At 44.6% G+C, this 22,301-nt stretch overlaps 1 protein-coding gene across 1 annotated transcript in view; it reads left to right on the top strand.

The window, feature by feature from the left end:
• Positions 1-1,500: 1,500 nt before the first annotated feature.
• The window catches only part of ABCA4 (ATP binding cassette subfamily A member 4), a 149,410-nt gene continuing 128,609 nt past the window's right edge, over positions 1,501-22,301 (top strand). Inside the window, 6 exon segments of the mRNA XM_084851629.1 lie at positions 1,501-1,555; positions 3,344-3,484; positions 7,517-7,610; positions 8,959-9,100; positions 11,647-11,783; positions 19,842-19,969. Coding sequence (XP_084707755.1) covers positions 3,419-3,484; positions 7,517-7,610; positions 8,959-9,100; positions 11,647-11,783; positions 19,842-19,969 — 567 coding nt within the window. The 5' untranslated portion in view covers positions 1,501-1,555; positions 3,344-3,418.

Genomic DNA, 22,301 nt, shown 5'->3' with positions numbered 1-22,301 from the left:
TTGGCTATTGAGTAGTATAGGAATGAATGAATGAATGAATGAATGAATAAAAAATTCCTGGTCCAGATATGAATAGCTGATGAATAACTTGCGTAGGCTAAACAGGTTGAGAAATGGGGCAAGTATACCTTTAAAAGTTATGTTGCAGAGGAAAGTCAGACAGGTGCAGTTTGTCAAGCAGGGCTGAAAAATGACATTTCTTCTTCTAAACAACCTGATTTGCAACTGGTTAGCCTTAAAGAAAAAAAATCAGAGCAAAATGCCTTTGATTGTGGTAAGAGGTCCTTGTCTTGAAGTAATGGATGGATGGAACCAACATCACAACAAAGGCAAGCTTTCCAATCCCCCAATGTATGAGTAAATGTTAGGGGGAGGGAGACAAGCAGACACAAGAACAGCAATTAGCTGTGCAGTTGTGGCATCTGTTGAATCATTTCTATGTGCATGAGTCATCTAGGATCATTCTTTTCTCTGGCAATATTTTAAGTATTTTCCTTGTTTTATATGGTTCTTAAGCGAGCCCCCAAACACACACATTGTAGAGAAATAAATATTTGATCTGACGGTCTACACTGGGTGGCAGTGGCTCATTCTGTCAGTGGTCTTTCCTGTACCTTGGACCTTCTACATGCAAAGTATGTGCTCTGCCACTGAGCCATGGCCCTTTCCCTCTGCCAAGGACATAGGTTATGGAAATAGACTGAACATCAGGGCCTTAAAGCTAATAACCGCAGACAGGTGGAGGACTGCAAGCAAAATCTTTAAGGGTTCAATCGTATGCATATTTATATACAGAAAAAACTCTTGTAACTCTCAGCACTACCAGGCCCTAACTCAGTTTTCAGGATCTCTGCCATTTCAAATGAGTAACTAGTTTTAAGACATCTAATAAATCATATCTAGAGGAGTAGCTATAAGAATAAGAATATGTTATTAGTATTTTGCTTTTATTTTAATTCTATCCATGTAAGTCTAGGACAAACAGTATTACGGATTTGTCAACACGAGCATTACAGATTTAAGTAGTATTTCTGTAATCATTAGTAGAGACAAGAAATAATTACAGGGCAAGACTGGGGACGGGTGAATACTGAACACTCTTAAGAGATAGTATCACCGATGCAATGAATATGAACTTGAGCACACTCTGGGAGAGTGGAGGACAGGAAGGCCTGGAGCGCTATGGTCCATGGGGTCACGAAGAGTCGGACACGACTTAACGACTGAAGAACAACAAATATGCATACACATAGCTCCGGTGGGGGGCTTTCAGTTCGTAAGAGCCAATTTTTGGTGCCTGGGATTTTTAGGCCTGGGATTTTCCTAGTCCAGCTGTAGAGTAAATTCCTTCCTCACCAGCCACAAAAACAAGTACCCACAATAGATTTCTGCAGCTACTTGAAGTAAGATGGCTGTGTCTTGTATAGGGCCAGCCCTGTCATTAAGCAGAATGAAGCAGTTGCCTCAGGCAGCAGTTACTCAGGGGAGGGGAGTTGCAGGGAGGCATCAGAGCACAGAGCTGTGTGTGCCACATGGCCTGCCTGCGGCCTCTAAGGTAGCCTGCTGCCTTCATATGCAGTTGAGGAAACTGTCCTGTCACTGCTGTTGAAGATAAGATTCAACTGCTGGTTAGACTGGTCAGCTTTTAAACATCGAATGTGGGGGAGAGTGCCATCTTGTCCTTTTCCTCAGGCAGCAAAATGTCTTGGACTGGCCCTGAGCTCCTGGCACTGCACAGATACAAGCAGAGTCAGCAGTTCCAGATCACACCGTTTAATAGCATATCAGCATTCAGCGAATGTATAATTAACTTGCAACTTCTGGTTTGAATGGAGTTTGGTTTGTAGCTGAGTTTAGCCCCCCCTCCCGCCCTCCACACAACAGCTTTGCACAATCATGGAGGGAAAACAAGCCATGGTGACTTATTTTCCCTCCCTGCATTTGCTGATTGCAAGCCACCTAAATTCCCACCTAAAGATTGTCATAGTTGGGAATATTGCAACCTTGTCTGCAAGTTACTGGAATGGGGCAGTGTTGCAGTCAGTTAATTTATTGGAATTTTGACCTTAGGAGCCTTAGGATCTCTATAGCCTACAATTTGGTTGCCTGCGATTTCTTCCTTTTTACTCCCCCGCTCCCTCCCTCCACCAACTTCCTCCATTGCTGGGAGCACATGTTTGCTCTCTCACTCCTCCTGTGTAGTGACGCACAAAGCGGACTGAACAAACCATTTTTTGAAACTCTATGCTGTACCAGCACTTTTATGCAAAAATATAAGTAAACTGTTGTTATCTTTTCTTCACCAAAGAAGGATGTGGTCTCCTTTTATTGTTATAGGATAACCTTGTGTACATGTGGGTAGAGATGTACGGATTCCGCACCATCTGTTCCAGGGGAATCTGCAGGGGGGGGGAGGCGATCCGTTCCTCCCCCCCCCCCCCGGAATCCTTATGGACCACCTCCGCTCCGTGAGGATTCCGCAGAGCCAAGGGCCACCGCTTACCTGCAACCGGAGCCCTTCGCCTCCGCGCCAATCTCCATAAAAAGAAAAAAGGCGATCGGCAGGATGTTCCCATAGACCTATATGCAAAATAGAGCCAGGAATCTTGGGTATAAGTCTATGTAGACTTATACGCAAGATTCACAGCTTTACAAAAAAAAAAAAAAATGGCGATCAGCAGGATATGCCCATTGACTTATATGCAAAATACAGTTGTGAATCTTGCGTATAAGCCTATGGACACATAGACTTATACGCAAGATTCACGGCTCTATTTTGCGTATAAGTCTGTGGGGACATCCTGCCACTCACCTTTTTTTTTTAAAATGGCAATCGGCGTGGAGGCCGATCCTCCAGGAGAGGAGGTAAGTGGGGCCGATCCGCTGCAGATTCCTGAGGCCGGAATCCACGGCGGATTTCTCTATCATCCCTACGTGTGGGACTGGTAAATGCTCATTCTGCTTTGCTTTTTTGTTTTCCTCTGCTATTTGCCTTTCTAATAGGAATAATCCTATCAGTCATGACATCCAGATCCAGAGAGGGTGGGTGGCTGGGGCAGTTTGCAAACCACCCTGAAACCCTAGAACAAGCCATTGGTTTCAGGGTGGCTTGTAAACCACCCAAGCCACCCATCTTTGCCAGGTTCGGACATCACAACAACCCATGCCCAGCAAGTGTAATTAATTATGCTAATTAGACAGCTCATGACTGGCATGCATGGGGAGGGAAAATAAGCCACCATGGCTTATTTTCCCTATGTGATCGTGCGAACCCGGTCACACACAAACCCAGTAGTTCTGTGCCCATAGAGGAACATCTGGTTATAAGTTCATTTTTTTCCAGGATTCAGCTGTGTGAGAGACGATAATTGCAAAGGATTTCTATTCTCCATGTCTGGGATGTTGCCAATGCACAAGAATGAGTTTCCTCAGACAGGTATGTCTTCTGCTATGGAAAAACTGGATACTTCGGAAACGGCAGAAAGTAAGTCCTTATTGTGTGTGTGTGTGTGTGTGTGTTTGTGTGTGTGTGTACTTAAATTCACTTTGAGAAATACATTTAATTTGCTTAGATACTTAGTATATTTCACAGGCTTTTAAATATAAAATAAGATATGCTGCATAGTCGTGTAATCCGTTCTGATCAGACATAAGCTATTTTTACAGAGTGAATTTTAGAACTGAGTTCATCATATTGAGTATCTGACAAAACAACAACAGCACCTCAATATGCTGGATGGTTTTGTCATTATAAACCCCCACAAGGATGAAGAGTTAATACACATAACCCCATCCCCCACCGACAGGAAAAATAGGATTCACTTCCTCTTGAGGTCCAACTAATCTTAGATGTGAATCCAATAGAATGGAGTACTGTGAAGATAAAAATAACAGTGGATTTTTGCTACAGGAAGCAACCGTCCAAAATACTTGAATCACTTCACAAGATTCAGTTCTTCACAAGGCAGGAGCTTGTTACGCAAGTCCAAAGCACACAATATGTGTATTTGTTTATTTTTTATTTCCTCATAAATTTATGAATCACCTTTTGATAGGGCCCTGAAGGTGACTTAGAATTTGATGGGCAGAATCCAACGGGGCGCTTACACCCCTGCCGTTTCTCTTCTGCCCCACCAATCACATTGCGCGGGCAGCCCCCACTGCTTGCACAGTGGTGATTTAGCACTTCTGGGGCAACCTGAAATGAGTGGAAACACTCATTTCTGGAAGGAGGTAGGTTGGCAGAGCTTGCATAAATAAGGGAGCTCCGCTGACCTGCCTCCATCCAGAAACGAGTGTTTCCACTAGGTTTGGGGCTTCCTTTAGGAAGTGCTAAATATCCCTTGCATAAACTGTGGGTCCTGCTTGTGCAACAGAATTGGCTGGACCCACTGCTTGCAGAAGGGAATCGGCAGGGTGGAAGGGAATCAGCAGGGCACAAGCCCCCTGTTGGTTTCTGCCCAATGTTTTTAGGAAGCGGTGGGTGAAACAACATGATTGTGATGAATGTGGAGAGCCCTAGTTGCATATGTAGACACATGTGCCTTGATCTAGAAAGGGAAATTCATGCACGTAGCCTAAGTATATGTCTATGCACATCTCTGGCCATATCACAATGTTCATCTGAATCTATTGAAATGGCTAGGGGAGCAATCCTATGGCCATGAGTCAGCAGCTAGACGGCCATAAGCTATGTCAGCTGCCGGGAACTGACCTCGGAGCCCGCACTCCAGGGTTGGTTCCCCAAGAACTGACCTTCCCCTCCTCCTGCGTTGCCGCGCCAGCAGCTTGGAATGGCCCTGTGCTCCCGCTCGGAAGAGGAGTGTGGAGCAGCGGAAACAGGGTGTTCTAGGGGGCATTCCAAGGCAGGGAAGGCAGAAGTGCCGGTACAGAACATCTTATGTGTCGTCCAGCAGCCGCTTCCCTTGCTCTTCCTTCCCCCGGCTAGACAACCGAAATCGGCTGTCTAGCCACAAATGCAAGGTGGTGGCTGAAGCACGGAGGGGACGCGCTTCTCCTGCTCTGCACTGGATAGGCGGTCACCTCCAAGTTTGCAGGCGGCCGCCTATCCCCATAGGATTGCGCCCTAGATACGTCTTTTAATGTGAATCCAGATCCCAATCTAGGATCACCAGCTGTCACACATAGCAAGTTGCCCAGAGTCTATGGGGGATTTCCTTTCTCCAGCATGGCCACCACCTATGGGGGAACTCCTCCCAAACTGGGCAGTCCCACCAATAGGATTTCTTATTTTTAGCAAATGGTTATATTTCTTGACCTAAGCAACTCTCTGCCACTATAACTCAAGAGTTCCACAAGCTGATCCCTTTCTGCTGCCAGCAATTCACAGAGGGAACTGACAGGGTAGACACTGAGCCCATAGAATCCCAGAGTAGTTCTGATTCTGAGGAAGAGCAGTCACTCCTGGGAGAGGAGCGCGCTCCTCTTTCCCAGGGCCCACAGCTGACGGAGATTCCTCCCACCAGCATTCCTAGATTAGAAAGCAGTCCAGGGAGTGACCGAGCAGAGATAGCAGACTTGGTGGATGCGCGACGCAGATGCAGAGAGCGGCGCCAGATGGAGGGCGCGGAAAGGAGGCGCAGTGCCCGGTTGGCGCGCAAACAACGGCTGCGCCCCGAGGATCCAAGGGAAAAGGGGAGGGACTCTCCCTAGTCCTTAAGTTCAGGGGTCTGCCAGTAATTCCCTTTCAAATGGGGACCAACTGTTTCAACTTAGGGCATAGGTACTCTGCTGCTCAGATCTAGTTGCTACCTGTAGAGTTGTTAAGTTGAAAAAGAAGAATAAAGCTTTGAAAGGAATCCCTTTGTCTGTGTCTGGACTTGGCTACTGGATTAGACTGAGAGAGGCCTCCAAGGAGCCCTTGACAGGAACAATCCTATGGCCCCTAGACAGTGTCTGAGGGGCCATAGGATTGTTTGGAGTCCCTGCTCCAAGGTCAGAGAAAATAGTCTGGAGTCCCATCTCGAACAGCAGAGACAGTACATCCCAAAACAATAATTTAACCTAAGAAATGATATTAAAGGCAAAACTGAAGTACTTTGGCCACATAATGAGAAGACAGGACACCCTGGAGAAGATGCTGATGCTAGGGAAAGTGGAAGGCAAAAGAAAGAGGGGCCGACCAAGGGCAAGATGGATGGATGATATTCTGGAGGTGACGGACTCGACCTTGGGGGAGCTGGGGGTGGCGATGGCTGACAGGAAGCTCTGGCGTGGGCTGGTCCATGAAGTCATGAAGAGTCGGAAGCGACTGACCGAATAAACAACTACAACCTCTTTGACTGGGTTTGGACCACGCGACAACCAATCTTGGGTAACTAGCCACAGTGGGTTGTTGTGTTGGCCAAATCTAGATTGCTTCCCACAGGTAGGCTTATTTTTGTGCAACGAGCCATCCTGACAACCCATGGTCTGAGTCACTGGGAACAGTAAACCCCACAGTCGTTGGGTTTGCATGATGAGCAGGGGAAACTACACAGTATGAGTAGTTTCCCCCATTCCTGTGCAAGGCACTCGCATGCTCAACATTTTCTTAATTACCCATGCCGCATCATGGGTTGCCCTGTGGTCCAAACCCAGCACGTGGAGCAGCACGGTGGCTTCTAACCTACCCCACAGTCCCTATTACATACCATGGGTTGTGGAGTGCATTAGAAGCCACCCCTGCGCAGATAATTAAGCAAATGGCGGGCACTGGGGTGGAGGAAATAACCCATAGTGCATAGTTTCCCCTGCTGATCGTGTGAACCTGACCAATGAGTACTGGAGTTTAGACACAATTCTTTCTCTCTGTATCCTTCCTTTTACACTTTCCTGAGACATTGGTGGCTGTGGGTTATTTGAGGGTTGTTTAACCCTCAGACAACCTCTCTTGCCCTGTTTCAGATGACATGACAAACCATGGCAACCCGCCACTGTGGGTTGAATATTCAAAATGGCTACCGGCACCTACCACGACTTAAATAAGCCACGGTGGGTTGCAGTGATTGTGTGTACTGGCCCAATGTCACATCCAAAACAGTTCTGTCAGTGGAACCAGGAGGTAAGCTTTTGTATTCAGGCAGGCCTTTGGCATATAAACTGGCTTAAGCAGTTTTTAATTGGTTGGTGCGTTTACTTCTTTTATGATTGTGTTTTTAACTGTGCTTTTAAATTTCTTTATTTTTATGTTGTGTATTAAGATTTCTAATCTGGATGTTATTATTAGCTGCCTTGAGTGCCATTTTTTGGGATGGAAAGGTGAGATATAAATAAAATAAATAAATATTCCCTGACCATTGGCCATGCTGTGTGGGGATCATGGGATTCATAGTCCAAAACATTTGGAGGGCCCTTGGTTGCCTACCTCTTGCTCTAGGGTGTGTTTTTTTAAAGTGTTCTTGTATGGTAGGATGATGGACTCATGTTTTATCAGATGGTCTTCTCTGTTAAGTGGAAGTTGCAATGCATTCAGACTTCATGTGCAAATAATGTATCCAACTATTTCTTTTTTCAGCTTCGGCTTCTAATTGAACTTTTATGGCCTTTGTCCTTATTTCTTGTCCTAGTCTGGCTGAGGAGCATTAACCCAGTCTATCACCAACATGAATGTAAGAGCATCATCTGTAACCTATAAAAAAAGTTAAATAAAAAGCTCCAGGCATAAGTTTTCACTAAATCGAAACTAGCTGGGTTTCTGTGACATGCTGCTAACATGCTGTGTCCTGTTTTACTGATTAGAAAGAAAGCAGGCATACCAGTGCTTATCTAATTCTCAAGTCCAAACTGCATATGTGGATACCGTCAACCTGTATCTCTCTAGGCATGTGTAGTTCAAACCTGGTACCCTCTAGATCTTTGGGGCCACATCTCCCATCAGCCCCAGCCAGCTTGGGCAATGCATTCTATATGGGTGTTGTAATCCAAAATATCTAGAGGTCACCGGGGGAGGGGGGTTATAAAAGGGGAAGAGAGATTTGTCTGGATTTTTCATCATGTACTCTTATTTGTGAAAGTTAATATTCATATGGTATTTATCTATTTAAAATACTTTTTCTTGAACTGCTGTAATATGAATATTATGTTGTTGATATTATTAATATTATTGATTATATTATTATTATTACTACTACTACTACTACTACTACTGCTACTTTGGTTTGTAAGTCTAGTGATAAACCTGGGGCTTTCCAAACCATTAGAGCTGAAACAAAATTTTGCACACATTTCAAATTCATGGCTATGCATTTTATTTTTCAAATTTCACTTTTGAATTTCAACTTTACCGAGTACTTTTTAGTAGCTCAAATCTTATGTCTCACACATGAATTGAAGACATTCATGTTAAATATCAACTTACCAAATTCAATACTTTTACATCCATACCCACCCACCCACCCTGAAATTCCTAAATCTAACAGAATCCCTAACTGGTAATGCTAAACAAAAATATTCAAATTAAGAGAACATGTATTTGAATTTTTGCAATAAAATACAATTTAGAAGAACTCTGGAATATTTCTCCTTCCCCAAAATACACTTCAGCTCTAAGAACCATTCAGTATTGACTTTATTTATGATACTACTGAAAGTAAAGGGGTACCATGTATTAATTTTGTTGAAATCTGTGTTAGAATAAATTCAAATGTGTAGGAAACCTATGAGAAACCTATGTTAAAACTCTTATCTCTGGAATGCTAGTGTCTGACATGCAGGAAGAAAGCTAACCCACTAAACTGATTGTGTGAATCAGCAGTAAGTTAGAAACTGGTGATGACCTCTTAATGTTAACCAGCGATGGCCTTGTTAAGTTAGAAAGGCAGTAATGACCTCATAATTCTAAGTAACTCTTCTGTTCCTCTAATAAAGCTCTGTATAGAAATGATGTGTCTTCATCCGAAGCATTTTGAGCTACTAATGCTAATGTTTAATTTTTTGCTTTTTGTTTCTTATATCAAGGTCATTTCCCAAATAAGGCCATGCCCTCTGCAGGAACTCTGCCATGGCTACAGGGCATCTTCTGTAACATGTACAATCCTTGTTTCAAAAGTCCTACCCGTGGAGAGTCCCCTGGTTTTGTGTCCAACTACAATCATTCCATGTAAGCAAAGAGCGCCTCTTGTGTCTTGGGGTGGAGGAGCAAAGGACTCCTATGTGCTAGGCTGCCACATTAAACTTTGATCTTGCAAATGTTATATACGCTGTATGACTGCATAAAAAGACCCCAACTAGCCCAGGCTGTGGGCTAATTTTGTGGTATGCAAAAATGGCTAAATAAGTTGAGCTTGTGTGGTATGCATGCCTAAATTTTATTTCTAACGTGTCTACATTGAACCTTGCCGCCTATTAAGGTACTTCCATGCTAGTATTTCTCTCCTGTATTGATACCATTTGTTCCTTTCTTTCTTTCTTTCTTTCTTTCTTTCTTTCTTTCTTTCTTTCTTTCTTTCTTTCTTTCTTTCTTTCTTTCTGAGAATCCAGGTGATGCTTTTCCTAAACTTTGGATTCCTATTTTTCCCCCAGGTGTTGACCCAGAGTTTTCATATTATTGTTGTTGTTGTTCCTGTAAGGTGAGGATGATGATGAAGAAGAAGTATTTGTTGTTTTTCAGACATTAGTTTATACCTTTTTAATAACTTCCCTGATGATGTATTTGTTGTTATTCAGGCTTTTTTCCTTGCCTTTTAAATAATTTGCAATTAAACAATGTTGTTAAAGACTGGGGTGGAATAGAAGGGTAAGCCCTATACCAGCCTTTTCCAACCTGGTGCCCTCTAGATATGTGGCAGTGCAACTCCCACCATTGGCCATGCCAGCTGGGGATGATGGGAGCTGCAGTCCAACACTCCCAGAGGGCACCAGGTTGGGCAAGGCTGCCTTATAACATCAAGACAAAGCAGGGGCAAAGAGCGGCTTTCTGTTGCCTTGAGTCCAGTCCCAGTGGTGGTTCAGAACAGGCATAAGCTATCAATGTATCCACTCCAGAGATCGTGTTGTCCCAGTTCTTTCATACAGGTTTTGTGTGCATGTGATTTGGGGAGCTGCTGTTGCAGCTCTAGCACAATCCTTCTCGGTGTGAGCTGAACATAGCAGTGCTTTTGCCAGTTGTTTCATAGAGCAGGAATGGCCAGTGGGCTTGTGGGCTTCATCTCCTCCTCCTTCCTGTACGAAGGGCGCAATCCTATGGCCGCTAGACAGTGGCTAGACAGCCATAGGATTGTTTGGTTTCCAGGAACTGACCTTGGAGCCCGTGCTCTGAGGTTGGTTCCGGAAAACAACCTTGTAGGCAGTGCAGATTGTCCCTGGGCTCCGGGCTCAGAAGAGTAGTGCAGACCGAGGCAAAAGGGGGCGTTCCCAGGGACGGGGAGGGGCAGAGAGCATGGGAGTGCTGGGAGTGCCCCCCCCCCGCTCTGAAGTCCCGTAGCTAGACAGCTGAAATCGGCCACCTAGCTGCGAATACAAGGCGGCCGGAGCTTGGAGAAAGTCCCCTCTGCGCTCCGCCCACCTTGCATTGCATAGGCAGCCGCCTCCGAGTCCAGAGGCGGCCTCCTTTCCCCATAGGATTGCTCCCTCCATCTCCCTTTCATCCCCTTTTTGCCACTGTTAATCTTTGTGTAGCATTACATCTGTACCAAAGCTGAAGCCAAACAGGTTGCTCTTTAATCAGAGACTGCAAAATAGCTTTATGCTCTAGGTTGTAACTCTGGGTTAAAGCTGGCCATAATTAACTCTAGCTTTGCTAACGATGGAACGCTACATCATGGTAAAGATTAAAATCGGAGGCAGGTGCACTTGTGTGGGAGAGAATGTGGGGAAAGGCTTCCAGTCTCTGAATTATGGCTAAGCGTAGGGCCAGCTCCACCATTTGGCAGAGTGACGTGGCCACTTTAGGTGGCCAGGTGTCCTGCTTTACAGAGGACTGTCATCTGTTTTGGAAAGTGGGCAGAGGACAGTGATCTATTTGAAGGTATCCTCTACTTGAAGAGTGTCCAGTCCAAGTCTGGTTTAAAGTCAAAGCACGATAAGGAGAGAGAGCAAAGCGGGGGCCTCGAAGTTGCCCATCCATAGTGAGCACCTGGACAGCGGACTGACCAGCAGGCACAAGGTCACTTGGTCAGTCTTCTCCACTAGGATGAAACGTACTGTATTTCTATTTAAAGTATAGTAATTATTTCTAAATTTACACCTATATATACGCAAATTTCCATATGTAAATGTTATGCAAATAGATGTCCTCTTTTAGGTGATGCATTTCCTTTTGGGGGGTGACATTTACTTGGCCACTCTAGCTGGGGCAACCACTCCTCTGAAGCCCCCCAGCCGTTCCCATTCGCCCAACTCAGCGCTCTAGCAACAGTGGGCCTTGCTTCTCGCTGGTCTACGCTGACTGGTGTTTTGTTTGGGATGCAATCCTATGCCTGTTTAGACAGAAAGATGTCCTACAACTCACAGCAGGCCCCAGCCAGCCATGCTGGGGGTTGTAGGACCTTTTTCTGTCTAAACATACATAGGATTGTGCCCCTGTTCTCCTTCTCCCAGTGCCTCACAGACACAGCTGCTGAGAGAGGCCATTTTGGAAAATATAGCAATGAATGCTAACCAATATTTCTCTCTCCCCCCTCCCCTGTACACGCATACATTTTTCAGTTTAGCAAGAGTGTACCAAGATGCTCAAGAACTTTTGCTGGAAAGCCATGAAACAGAACTGGGCAGACTCTGGAAAGAATTACGCACCATCACCCAGTTTATGGAAACCATGCGGACGAATCCTGAAAGGATTACAGGTCATTATCAGTTCTGGTCTCTGTCTTTTAAAAAAGGCTGTTAATTATTTCTTCCCTCTGAAGATAAGTGGCAATCGCACATTTTCAACTTGAGTAAACCTGCATTCAAAGAATTTTACCTGTGTGACACTAAGGTTTTGGCCTTCCTGGTGTGACTCCTGAGCCTTGCTTGCTCCAGGTGTCTGTAGTCTAAACTAGACAGTATGTTAAATGTGCCATGTGCAGCTGATCATCGCTTTCTTTTTTTTACCTCCGCGTAAGAGGATCTGGATCAGGACCACCATGTGCATTTAGGGGTTCAAAAAAATTCTCTTTTTTTAGACCCCACTTTTGTTGTTCAGTCGTTAAGTCGTGTCCGATTCTTCGTGACTCCATGGAACATAGCACGCCAGGCCTTCCTGTCCTCTGCTCTCTCCCAGAGCGTGCTCAAGTCCATATTCATTGCATCGGTGATGCTATCTAGCCATCTCATCCTCTGCCATCCCCTTCTCCTTTTGCCTTCCATCTTTCCCAGCATCAGGGTCTTTTCCAGGGAGTTTTCTCTTCGCATTAGGTGGCCAAAATATTTCAGCTTCAGTATCTGTCCTTCCAATGAACACTCAGGGTTGATTTCCTTTAGGGTGGACTGATTTGACCTCCTTGCAGTCCAGGGGACTCGTAAGAGTCTTCTCCAGCACCACAGTTCGAAAGCATCAATTCTTCAGCGCTCAGCCTTCCTTATAGTCCAGCTCTCACAGCCATACATTACTACTGGGAAAACCATAGCTTTGATTATACGAACCTTTGTCGGCAAGGCGATGTCTCTGCTTCTTACTATGCTGTCTAGGTTTGCCATAGCTTTCCTTCCAAGGAGCAAGCATCTTTTAATTTCATGGCTACAGTCACCGTCTGCGGTGATCTTGGAGCCCAAGAAAATAAAATCTGTCACTGCTTCCATTTCTTCCCCTTCTATATGCCAGGAAGTGATGGGGCCAGATGCCATGAACTTCGTTTTTTTAATGTTGAGTTTCAAACCAGCTTTTGCACTCTCCACTTTCACCCTCAATAAGAGGCTCTTTAGATCCTCTTCGCTTTCTGCCATGAGGGTGGTATTGTCTGCGTATCGGAGGTTGTTGATAATTCTCCCGGCAATCTTAATTCTGACCTGTAATTCCAACCCGGCGTTTCTCATGATGTACTCTGCATATAAGTTAAATAAGCAGGGCGACAATATACAGCCTTGTCGTACTCCTTTCCCAATTTGGAACCAATCGGTTGTTCCGTGTCTGGTTCTTACTGTTGCTTCTTGACCCTCGTACAGGTTTCTCAGGAGACAGGTAAGGTGGTCTGGTACTCCCATCTCTTGAAGAATTTGCCACAGTTTGTTGTGATCCACACAATCAAAGGCTTTAGTGTAGTCAATGAAGCAGAAATAGACGTTTTTCTGGAATCCTCTTGCTTTCTCCATGATCCAGCGAATGTTGGCAATTTGATCTCTAGTTCCTCTGCCTCTTTGAAACCCAGCTTGTACTTCCGGTAGTTCTCGGTTCACATACTGCTGAAGCCTAGCTTGTAGGATTTTGAGCATAACCTTGCTGGCATGTGAAATGAGCACAATTGTATGGTAGTTTGAACACTCTTTGGCATTGCCCTTCTTTGGAATTGGAATGTAAACTGACCTTTTCCAGTCTTGTGGCCACTGTCAAGTGTTCCAGATTTGCTGGCATATTGAGTGCAGCACTTTAACAGCATCATCTTTTAGGATTTTAAATAGCTCAGCTGGAATACTGTCATCTCTGCTAGCTTTGTTGTTAGTAATGCTTCCTAAGGCCCACTTGACTTCACTCTCTAGGATGTCTGGCTCAAGTTCTGTGACCGCACTATCATGGCTATCAGGGACATTCAGATCTTTCCTGTATAGTTCTTCTGTGTATTCCTTCCACCTCTTCTTAATCTCATCTGCTTCTGTTAGGTCCCTGCCTTCTTTGTCCTTTATCATGCCCATCTTTGCACAAAACGTTCCCTTGAGATCTCCGATTTTCTTGAAAAGATCTCTAGTCTTTCCCATTCTATTGTTTTCCTCGATTTCTTTGCATTGTTCATGTAAGAAGGCCTTCTTGTCTCTCCTTGCTATTCTCTGGAACTCTGCATTCAGTTGGATATATCTTCCCCTTTCTCCCTTGCTTTTCACTTCCCTTCTTTCCTCAGCTACTTGTCAAGCCTCATCAGACAGCCACTTGGCTTTCTTGCATTTCTTTTTCTTTGGGATGGATTTCGTTGCTGCCTCCTGAACAATGTTACGGACCTCCATCCATAGCTCCTCAGTCACTCTGTCTATCAGGTCTAATCCCTGAAATCTATTCCTCACCTCCACTGTATATTCATAAGGGATATGATTGAGGTCATACCTGAATGGGTTAGTGGTTTTCCCTACGTTCTTCAATTTAAGCCGAAATTTTGCAAGAAGCAGCTCATGATCTGAGCCACAGTCAGCTCCAGGTCTTGTTTTTACTGACTGTATAGAGCTTCTCCATCTTTGGCTGCAAAGTAATAATCAATCTGATTTTGATATTGACCATCTGGTGATGTCCATGTGTAGAATCGCCTCTTGTGCTGTTGGAAAAGAGTGTTTGCTATGATCAGCGTGTTCTCTTGGAAAAACTCTATTAGCCTTTGTCCTGCTTCATTTTGTACACCAAAGGCCATGCTTGCCTGTTATCCCGGTGATTTCTTGACTTCCTACTTTAGCATTCCAATCCCCTGTGATGAAAAGGACATCTTTTTTTGGTGTTAGTTCTAGAAGGTGTTGTAGGTCTTCATAGAACCGATCAACCTGAGCTTCTTCGGCCTCAGTGGTTGGGGCATAGCCTTGAATTACTGTGATGTTGAATGGTTTGCCTTGGATTCATACTGAGATCATTCTATCAATTTTGAGATTGTACCCCAGTACTGCTTTTCCCACCCTTTTGTTGACTATGAGTGCTACTCCATTTCTTCTAAGGGATTCTTGCCCACAGTAGTAGATATGATGGTCACCTGAATTAAATTCACCCATGCTTGTTCATTTTAGTTCGCTGATTCCTGGGCATCTTGCCATCTCATGTTTGACCACCTCCAGCTTACCTTGATTCATTGATCTTACATTCCAGGTTCCTAAACAATATTGTTCTTTACAGCATCGGATTTTCTTTTCACCACCAGACACATCCACAGCTGAGTGTCCTTTCGGCTTTGGCCCAGCCGCTTCACTCTTTCTGGCACTACTTGGAAATTCCCTCTGCTCTTCCCCAGTAGTATATTGGACACCTTCCGACCTGAGGGTCTCATCTTCTGGCATCATATGTTTTAGCCTTGTGATACATTCCATGGGGTTTTCTTGGCAAGAATACTGGAGTGGGTTGCCATTTCCTTCTCCAGTGGACCACATTTTGTCAGAATTCTCCACCATGACCTTTCCATCTTGGGTGGCCCTTCATGGCATAGCTTATGGCTTCACTGAGTTACGCAAGCCCCTTCGCCACAACAAGGCAGTGATCCATGAAGGGGAGACCCCACTTGGGGAGAGACAATTTTGTCGGGGGGGAACTGGCTGAGCGGGAAGGTTTAATCCTCCCCTACACAATCACAGTGGTCCCAGTCTGGATTTTTACTTTGAAGTAAAATAAAAGCAAGGACCACCTGCATGTTGCATCTTTAACTTAGCATGTAGTTTAGCTCTTTGATAGTCTGGCTGCTTGTCTGTTCCATTCCCACCTGCTTGCATCCCGTATCTGCTTGCTTACCCCTTTGTCTCCTGTCAGGCTGCATCCTTGTTCATCCCCACTCCCCTTCCAAAATTCAGACAGATTTCACTTCATCGGTCCCAACACACCATCGAGCTCTGGTTGCAATCCTGCTGGGAGTTCTGCTTCTGCTTGTCCTGTGCTTTGTGGCCCTCAACCGAGCACTAACACACAGAGCGACCCAGCGTGAACTTAGTTCTAAACAGTGTAGACTGCAGCAGGGTTTGTTTGAGTCCACCATTTAGATCAGGCCCTCGAGATGTTACTAGACTCTAACTCCCAGCTGCTGGTGACCAATTAGCATACAATCTGTCACAAACACTAGTAGAACTTGAAAGCCTCATTATCACCCCATTCACTTGCCAGAGCAAGGAGAGTCCATCCGTTATACTGGCAGCTCAGGCAGATGACATCATCACTGTGTCCCAGAGCTGCATCCCCCTCCCTACATTCCCCCTCCACTACACCACTGCTTGTAGATGTACATATGAACCGCTTCTGTTGAAAAGTGACAGGAAAGTTATGGCCACTTCTTTCTTGCCTGACGAGGGATCAGAGACAATGTTCTGAATTGTGGACAGTTTGAAAGATTTGCAAGGAGCAGCCACAGAAAAACAGCAAAATAATTAGGCCACAGCAGGTGCCCCAGTCTGATTGGGGAGAGGTCTGCTCTGTAGCTTACTTAGCATCCCTGGTCATGAGAAACTAATTGGAGGGATTCAGGGCTCCCCAGAACGCAGCATCTAATACGACTGCAACTGTCTTTGGGTGGTGAACTGAAGAAAGAAATACCAAAACCATTTCTCCTTGAGTAAGTGGCTTGCGCGTGCACGCAGATATGCACACACACTAACAACAACACACTCAAGAGCTTTGAAGCTCGCAGTTCCAGGGCCACGCTCCAGGCCTTTGGAACTTTCCTCCATCCTTTGAAATCCCAGGTCTGCATTTTATGAGCTCGCCAAGCCCCTTTCAACATTCAGAAAAATAAACAAGTATGGTCCAAATGCCAAGTCTCTTGTGCAATGTGCAATACAGCTGCCATTTCACATTCAAGTGCCTTTTTAAAAAGTCTGAAATGCTGTTTGTTTTCAAATGAAAGCACCTCTTTTAGAATCATGTTTCCCAAACTTTCTGAGTTTGCCCCCTGCGTCTTAATTTATTCTACTTTCTGCTTCCCTGCCCCCGTGCAAAAAACAATACAAAAACCGAGCACCCGCAGTCTTATTCCACCGTAGGGCATGTAGAAATCCTTGCATGCAGTTGTATGCATGCATGCGACCCAGGGGTCCTCTTTTATTTATTTATTACATTTATATCCCACCTTTTTTCCTGTTTGGGGAACCCAAGGTGGCATACATAATCTTCCTACTCTCCATTTTAGCCTCACAACAACAACCCTGTGAGGTAGGTTGGGCTGAGAGTCTGTGACTGGCCCAAAGTCACCCAGTGAGCTTCCATGGCCGAGTGGGGACTAGAACCTAGATCTCCTGGCTCCCAGTCCAACACTCTTTTCACTACACCACACTGGCTCTCTGTCTTCTGCCCGAAGGCCTATCCGGTCCAATTCCAGTTTAAAGATAAAGATCCATAAGAACTGTTACCTAGCAACACTTAGCACCTGGGCAGCAGACTGAGCAGGCCAGTCCCCTCATCACAGCCTTCACACTCTAGATATACCATAATTATTATTTATAAATGTGCATCTATACATATAAATTAGTAGATGCAAATATTATGCAAATCACTCTCCTCTTTTGTCTCTTTTTTTTGGTAGAAGGGGATGATGTATTTCCTCTTTTTTGGTGATTCCTAAGTAGGCACCCTAAACCTTATGCAGCTGTGCAAAGGATAGGTTATAGGATAGGATAGCTGTGGATAGGGACACATTCAGTGGAGGCTGGTGGCTGTGATGTCAGTGGGGCTTTTTCACCTTGGATAGCTCCTTTGGAGCTCTGACTGGTTCTGACTGAAACCTGGGGTGGATTCACTGCCCCACTGACATCGGAGCTGCCAGCCTCCATGGGACATATTGGTATTAGACTATGGAATAAAGCAAAACACCTCTGACCCTTAATGTAGTTTTCCCCTACCTGGTTCCCTCCAGATGTATTGGACCACAACAGGGGTGAGCAGATTTCAGGCTTATCAGAGCTACTTTGTGTTTTTTACTAAACCCGAGATCCACCAACTGAAGTCTGGTGCAAAAGACGTACAGTTAGAATGAAAGAATTCTGAACCAAGAAATTTATTTTGGGTACCAGAACTGAGCTGAGCCTGCAGTCCTTCCACACAAAAATCCAGCCCTGGTTTCCCCAAGCTTTCTTCACCCAAGCTTTCTTCACATATAATTTGGGGCAGGGGAGTATCATTCTGTTGCTGCCCTTAAGCAATTGGGAGTTAGAAACTGACCCAGAGATATACCAGTAGATGCAGATCTGTGTCTTGCCCATAGCTGGACTAGAATTCCTATCAACCCCATGCTGGATGTGGGTGATGGGAAGTGTAGTCCAACACGCCTAGAGAGCACCAGGTTGGGGGAGGCTGCCTTAATAAAACCACAAATCAAGAAATGCCATTTTTTAATTATTTAAACGTTTCCCCCCCATCCCCCTCCCTTGGCCCCAAAGTCTCCACAAAGTAGCTTCCAACATTATTCAAAAATGTCGATACTGTTTTAAAACCAAACAAGTGTCATAAAACAACTTAAAGATATAAAATACATAGATGTACATAATTCAGTGGTGGAGCTAAGGCTGGGCCTTGAGGCCCAGGTTCAGGACCCCACATGGTCTAGGGGACCCCAAATGACCACCCAGAGAGTAGCAGGTTATGAAGGCATTAGGTCAGCAGAAGCAAACTTCATTTTATTCCTGTAGTCATAAGAACATAAGAACCGAGCTGGATCAGACCATGGTCCCTCCAGTCCAGCATTCTGTTCACAGAGTAGCCAACCAGCTGCTTGTGAGAAACCCACAAGCAGGACACAAGTGCAACAGCACTCTCCTGCCCATGTTCCCCAGCAACTGGTATATACAGGCACCCGGTTGGATTCTGCCCAGTGATAGCCTTCTCCTCCATGAATTTGTCTAATCCCCTTTTAAAGCCACCCAAACTGGTGTCCATCGCTACATCTTGTGGTTGCGAATTCCATTGTCACGGTAGTGCTACAATTTAAGCGAGTTTAAACGCAAAATGGCACATGCTCCGAGTATTATTATTTTTGTATCAGGGTTGGCAAACAGTGTTGTTGTTGTTATTCTGAACTCAGGAATGCAGAAGGAGTTGTAAAGCATGGAATAGCAGTTGGGGAACGAAGGGAAATATTAGCTGTGTATTTCACAACTGAAATAATACAGATGGCCATCTAAAGCACACACCCCACCCCTTATATGACCATGAAGTCCAGGGTCTAAAATTACCTAACTGCACCCATTGAACTAGAATAGCAGCATAAAAACAGCCCAATCTAGACCAGTAAAAATAAAATGTAGGGCAACAACGATTTTAAAACTCCAAAGAAGCAGCATCAACAGTTAAAAGCAGACTGGAAAAAAGCATGATATCAAGGCGTGTTTAAAAACATCTAAAGAGAGGGCCACATGTATGCCTTGTGGGAGGGAGTTCCACAATGGCAGCGGTAGCATCACTGCACCATTTCTCCTAAATTCGGTGAGCAATGAAGAGGCAAGCAGTGCAACAGTCAGGCTACTTATCCAATGTGGATCAATGAGGACCTTCTGCAGAGAGCATTTAACAAAACTTGCCCATGTCTTGGGTGATCAGGAAAGTTTCACCTGTCTCAGGGTCTTATCTCTTCCTGGACCTTTGTGCCCCCAGGTGCTCCAGTTTCTTTCCGAAGAGGAGGCACCCCACAGTTTGCATACCTTTGTTTTAAGGTTGGGCAAAACATCCAGCGTGATGTATGTAGGGGAATATCAGGACAGCCTGGATAATTAATTCCACTTTATCATTTGCTTTATTCTATATATCTCCTGACTCTTCAGTTGTCCTTGTTTAGTTTTTTTAGCATTGATATGATGCTCTTTAAATAGTGTTCTAAGCCCTTGGCATACATTATCCCATAGTCCTTACAACAGTAGAGTAAGGCAGGTGAGTACTGTTACCCCCTTCTTACAGAAAGGTTGTGGTGTGGACTGACGGTCAGCAGTACTGGTGACTTGCTTAAAGCCACCAAATGAATTTGTAGTGCTAGCCTGGCACTGTAATGGCTGGCTTAAAGCCACCATGGTATACCAGCGCTTAATGGCCTTTTTGTCATTTCTGTCTTACCCAGGAAGAGGTATACAAATCCAGGATATCTTAAAAGATGGGGAGAATCTAACTAAGTTTCTGCTTGAAGATGTAGGCCTTCCTGATATGGTGGTGTATCACTTGATTACTGCACAAGTGCGACCTGAACAGGTGAGTTGATGAAATACTGCAGCAAATTGTATGTGGGCCATCGCTCATGTGTGTGTGTGTATGTGTGTACATAGAGACAGCATTTTTCTGCTGTCTCAACCCAATGGTACAGAAGGTGATTATAACGTTTAAACCACTATAAAATAGAACAAAATAATTTAACAGTTTAAATCCATTTTAAAAACTAACCATCTTAAATTAAAAGCAAGAAGGGTAAGCTCCAATCCTGATGGACAGCAATGGTTTGAAATTAAGTCATAAAACAACCTATGGAACAGCATAATAAACAGCAGCAACCCAGTTGTTGATCAGTTGCCAGCCGCCCCACCCCTAGGGATGTATGGATTGTGTAAAATCCATTCCATCTGTCCTTTGCAGATGGTCAGGCACCTTTCATTCTGTCATACACCCATCACTGGAATTGGGTTTTTTCTGAATTTGCACAAATGCATATTTGTGCAATTTCGCACATGCAAAAATGTGATAATCCCCCCAAAATGTGCACTTTCACACTTCAGCCTATGGGAGAAATGCACATTTTTGGCTGTGGTTTTTTATTTTGCATATTTTTCTATGACAAATTTTCTGCAAAATTCAGGAAAGTTAGAAAACTGGCCTGCAGGTCTGCAGAATCTGCCTGACAGGGGGAAAGCTGGTCCACTGTGGAATCCACAGGTTGGATTCATGGAAATCTGAACTCATTTGGTTCCACTGCAGATTTCTCCAACATCCCAATGAGGAAATGAATTTCATGAAGTGGACACTATAATGGAATAGACCCAGTTCCATGCCCCCATTTACTTCACCTAGGCAAAACATGGAATGTAGAACAGGATCTCTTCTCAAGATCACGGGCTAAAGAAGGACATGTGAGAGAAGGGGTCTATTAAGATGAAGGACCCATGCCTCTCGCTTCATGCAAGACGTTAAGCAGGGACAGGGAATGTATGGCTGTTCTGATGTTGTTGGAATGCAACATTGCCTATGCTGACTTACTAGGGCTGATGGGAGTTGCAGATCAACATCTGACAGGCCACACATTCTCCAATCCTAATGTAAGGGATATTGTAGGTACCTAACCTCTTAGCCCATATTTGACAACCTAAGCAATCAATGGACTCTTAAGAGCCAAAACAGATGTTACTTTAAATATGTGAGTAGCAGCACCATCTTTTAAAAATAATTTTCACTCTAGAGTAGGTCCTTCAGATCTACAAAGCCACCCCCTACCCCCCCCCACGCTAGGGTCCTGATCCAAATCAGCCCTGTGCTTACTCTAGAATAAAAATGAAAAAAAGATGTAGCTGTTTTGGGGATTGGCAAACACATTTGGCATTTTGAGAGAGTGTTGTGAGTTCTCTCACAAAATGAATGCCATGGAGGCTTGCCCATTCACAAAATGGCTACCATGGTGGGCATGGCTGGTCACAAAATATTCATTTTCCATAAGGCAAAATGGTGAGACTAAAACAATGTAACTTGCTCAAGAGCCTAAGTACAAGGCAGAGGTGGAGTCTGAGCTCCAAAACACAAAGCCAGTCTTTTGAACCCAAATGAAGGTGGTGTTGGAGAGTAGTACTTCACTTTGCAGTGTGTCAGTTTCCCAGTTAAAAAAAATATATATTCAGAAATAAAATAAAAATCAGGAGGGGCAGGGAACCTGGCGGGTGCCAAGAGAGGTATCCGGGGGCACATTGGAGATCCCAGTGCTAGACACACATTTATAGTAATGTCTATTTTGGCCCTTAGGTTTAACCATGGTTAGTGCTAACCATTATTTGCTGTCTTAAGCCTGAGTAAGATACCAAATGTATTGTGAAAACCATGGAAAATCCTTCCCTCAAACAGTGGGTATAGGAGACATGAGTGAGACCTGCAAGTGGGAGGCCAGATATAACACAAGTATAGTGAATGCAAGCCATGGTTTGCAAACCTGCCTCGAACAAGCAGGTTTCACAGCCTGGTTTGCTGCAAATCCTCAACTATGGTAATATTTGACTATTATTCAGAAAACAAACCATGGTTTAGTGTAATGCCTCCAGAAGACCTAAACATTATTAGAGGTTGGGTTGGCTTTCTTGCTTTGGAGGCCGAATTGCTCAGTCAAAATAGTTATGGGTATGCCCAGTAAATGAACTTGAGCACACTCCAGGAGAGAGCGGAGGACAGGAAGGCCTGGCGTGCTATGGTCCATGGTGTCACGAAGAGTCGGACACGACTGAACGACTGAACAATAACAAATGCCCAGTAGCTGTCATATATGACTAGACCTGGCTTGGATTCCCTTTGTAGTTGGCTGTGGGTCATTTCATCTTGATACAAGACTGAATGG

Source organism: Heloderma suspectum, chromosome 4 (genome assembly GCF_057233095.1).
Source record: "Heloderma suspectum isolate Gila_16-S chromosome 4, 16-S_ref, whole genome shotgun sequence".
Taxonomy (NCBI): Eukaryota; Metazoa; Chordata; class Lepidosauria; order Squamata; family Helodermatidae; genus Heloderma; species Heloderma suspectum.
The sequence above is the reverse complement of the archived record's forward strand: the minus strand, read 5'-3'. Positions and strand labels throughout refer to the sequence as shown.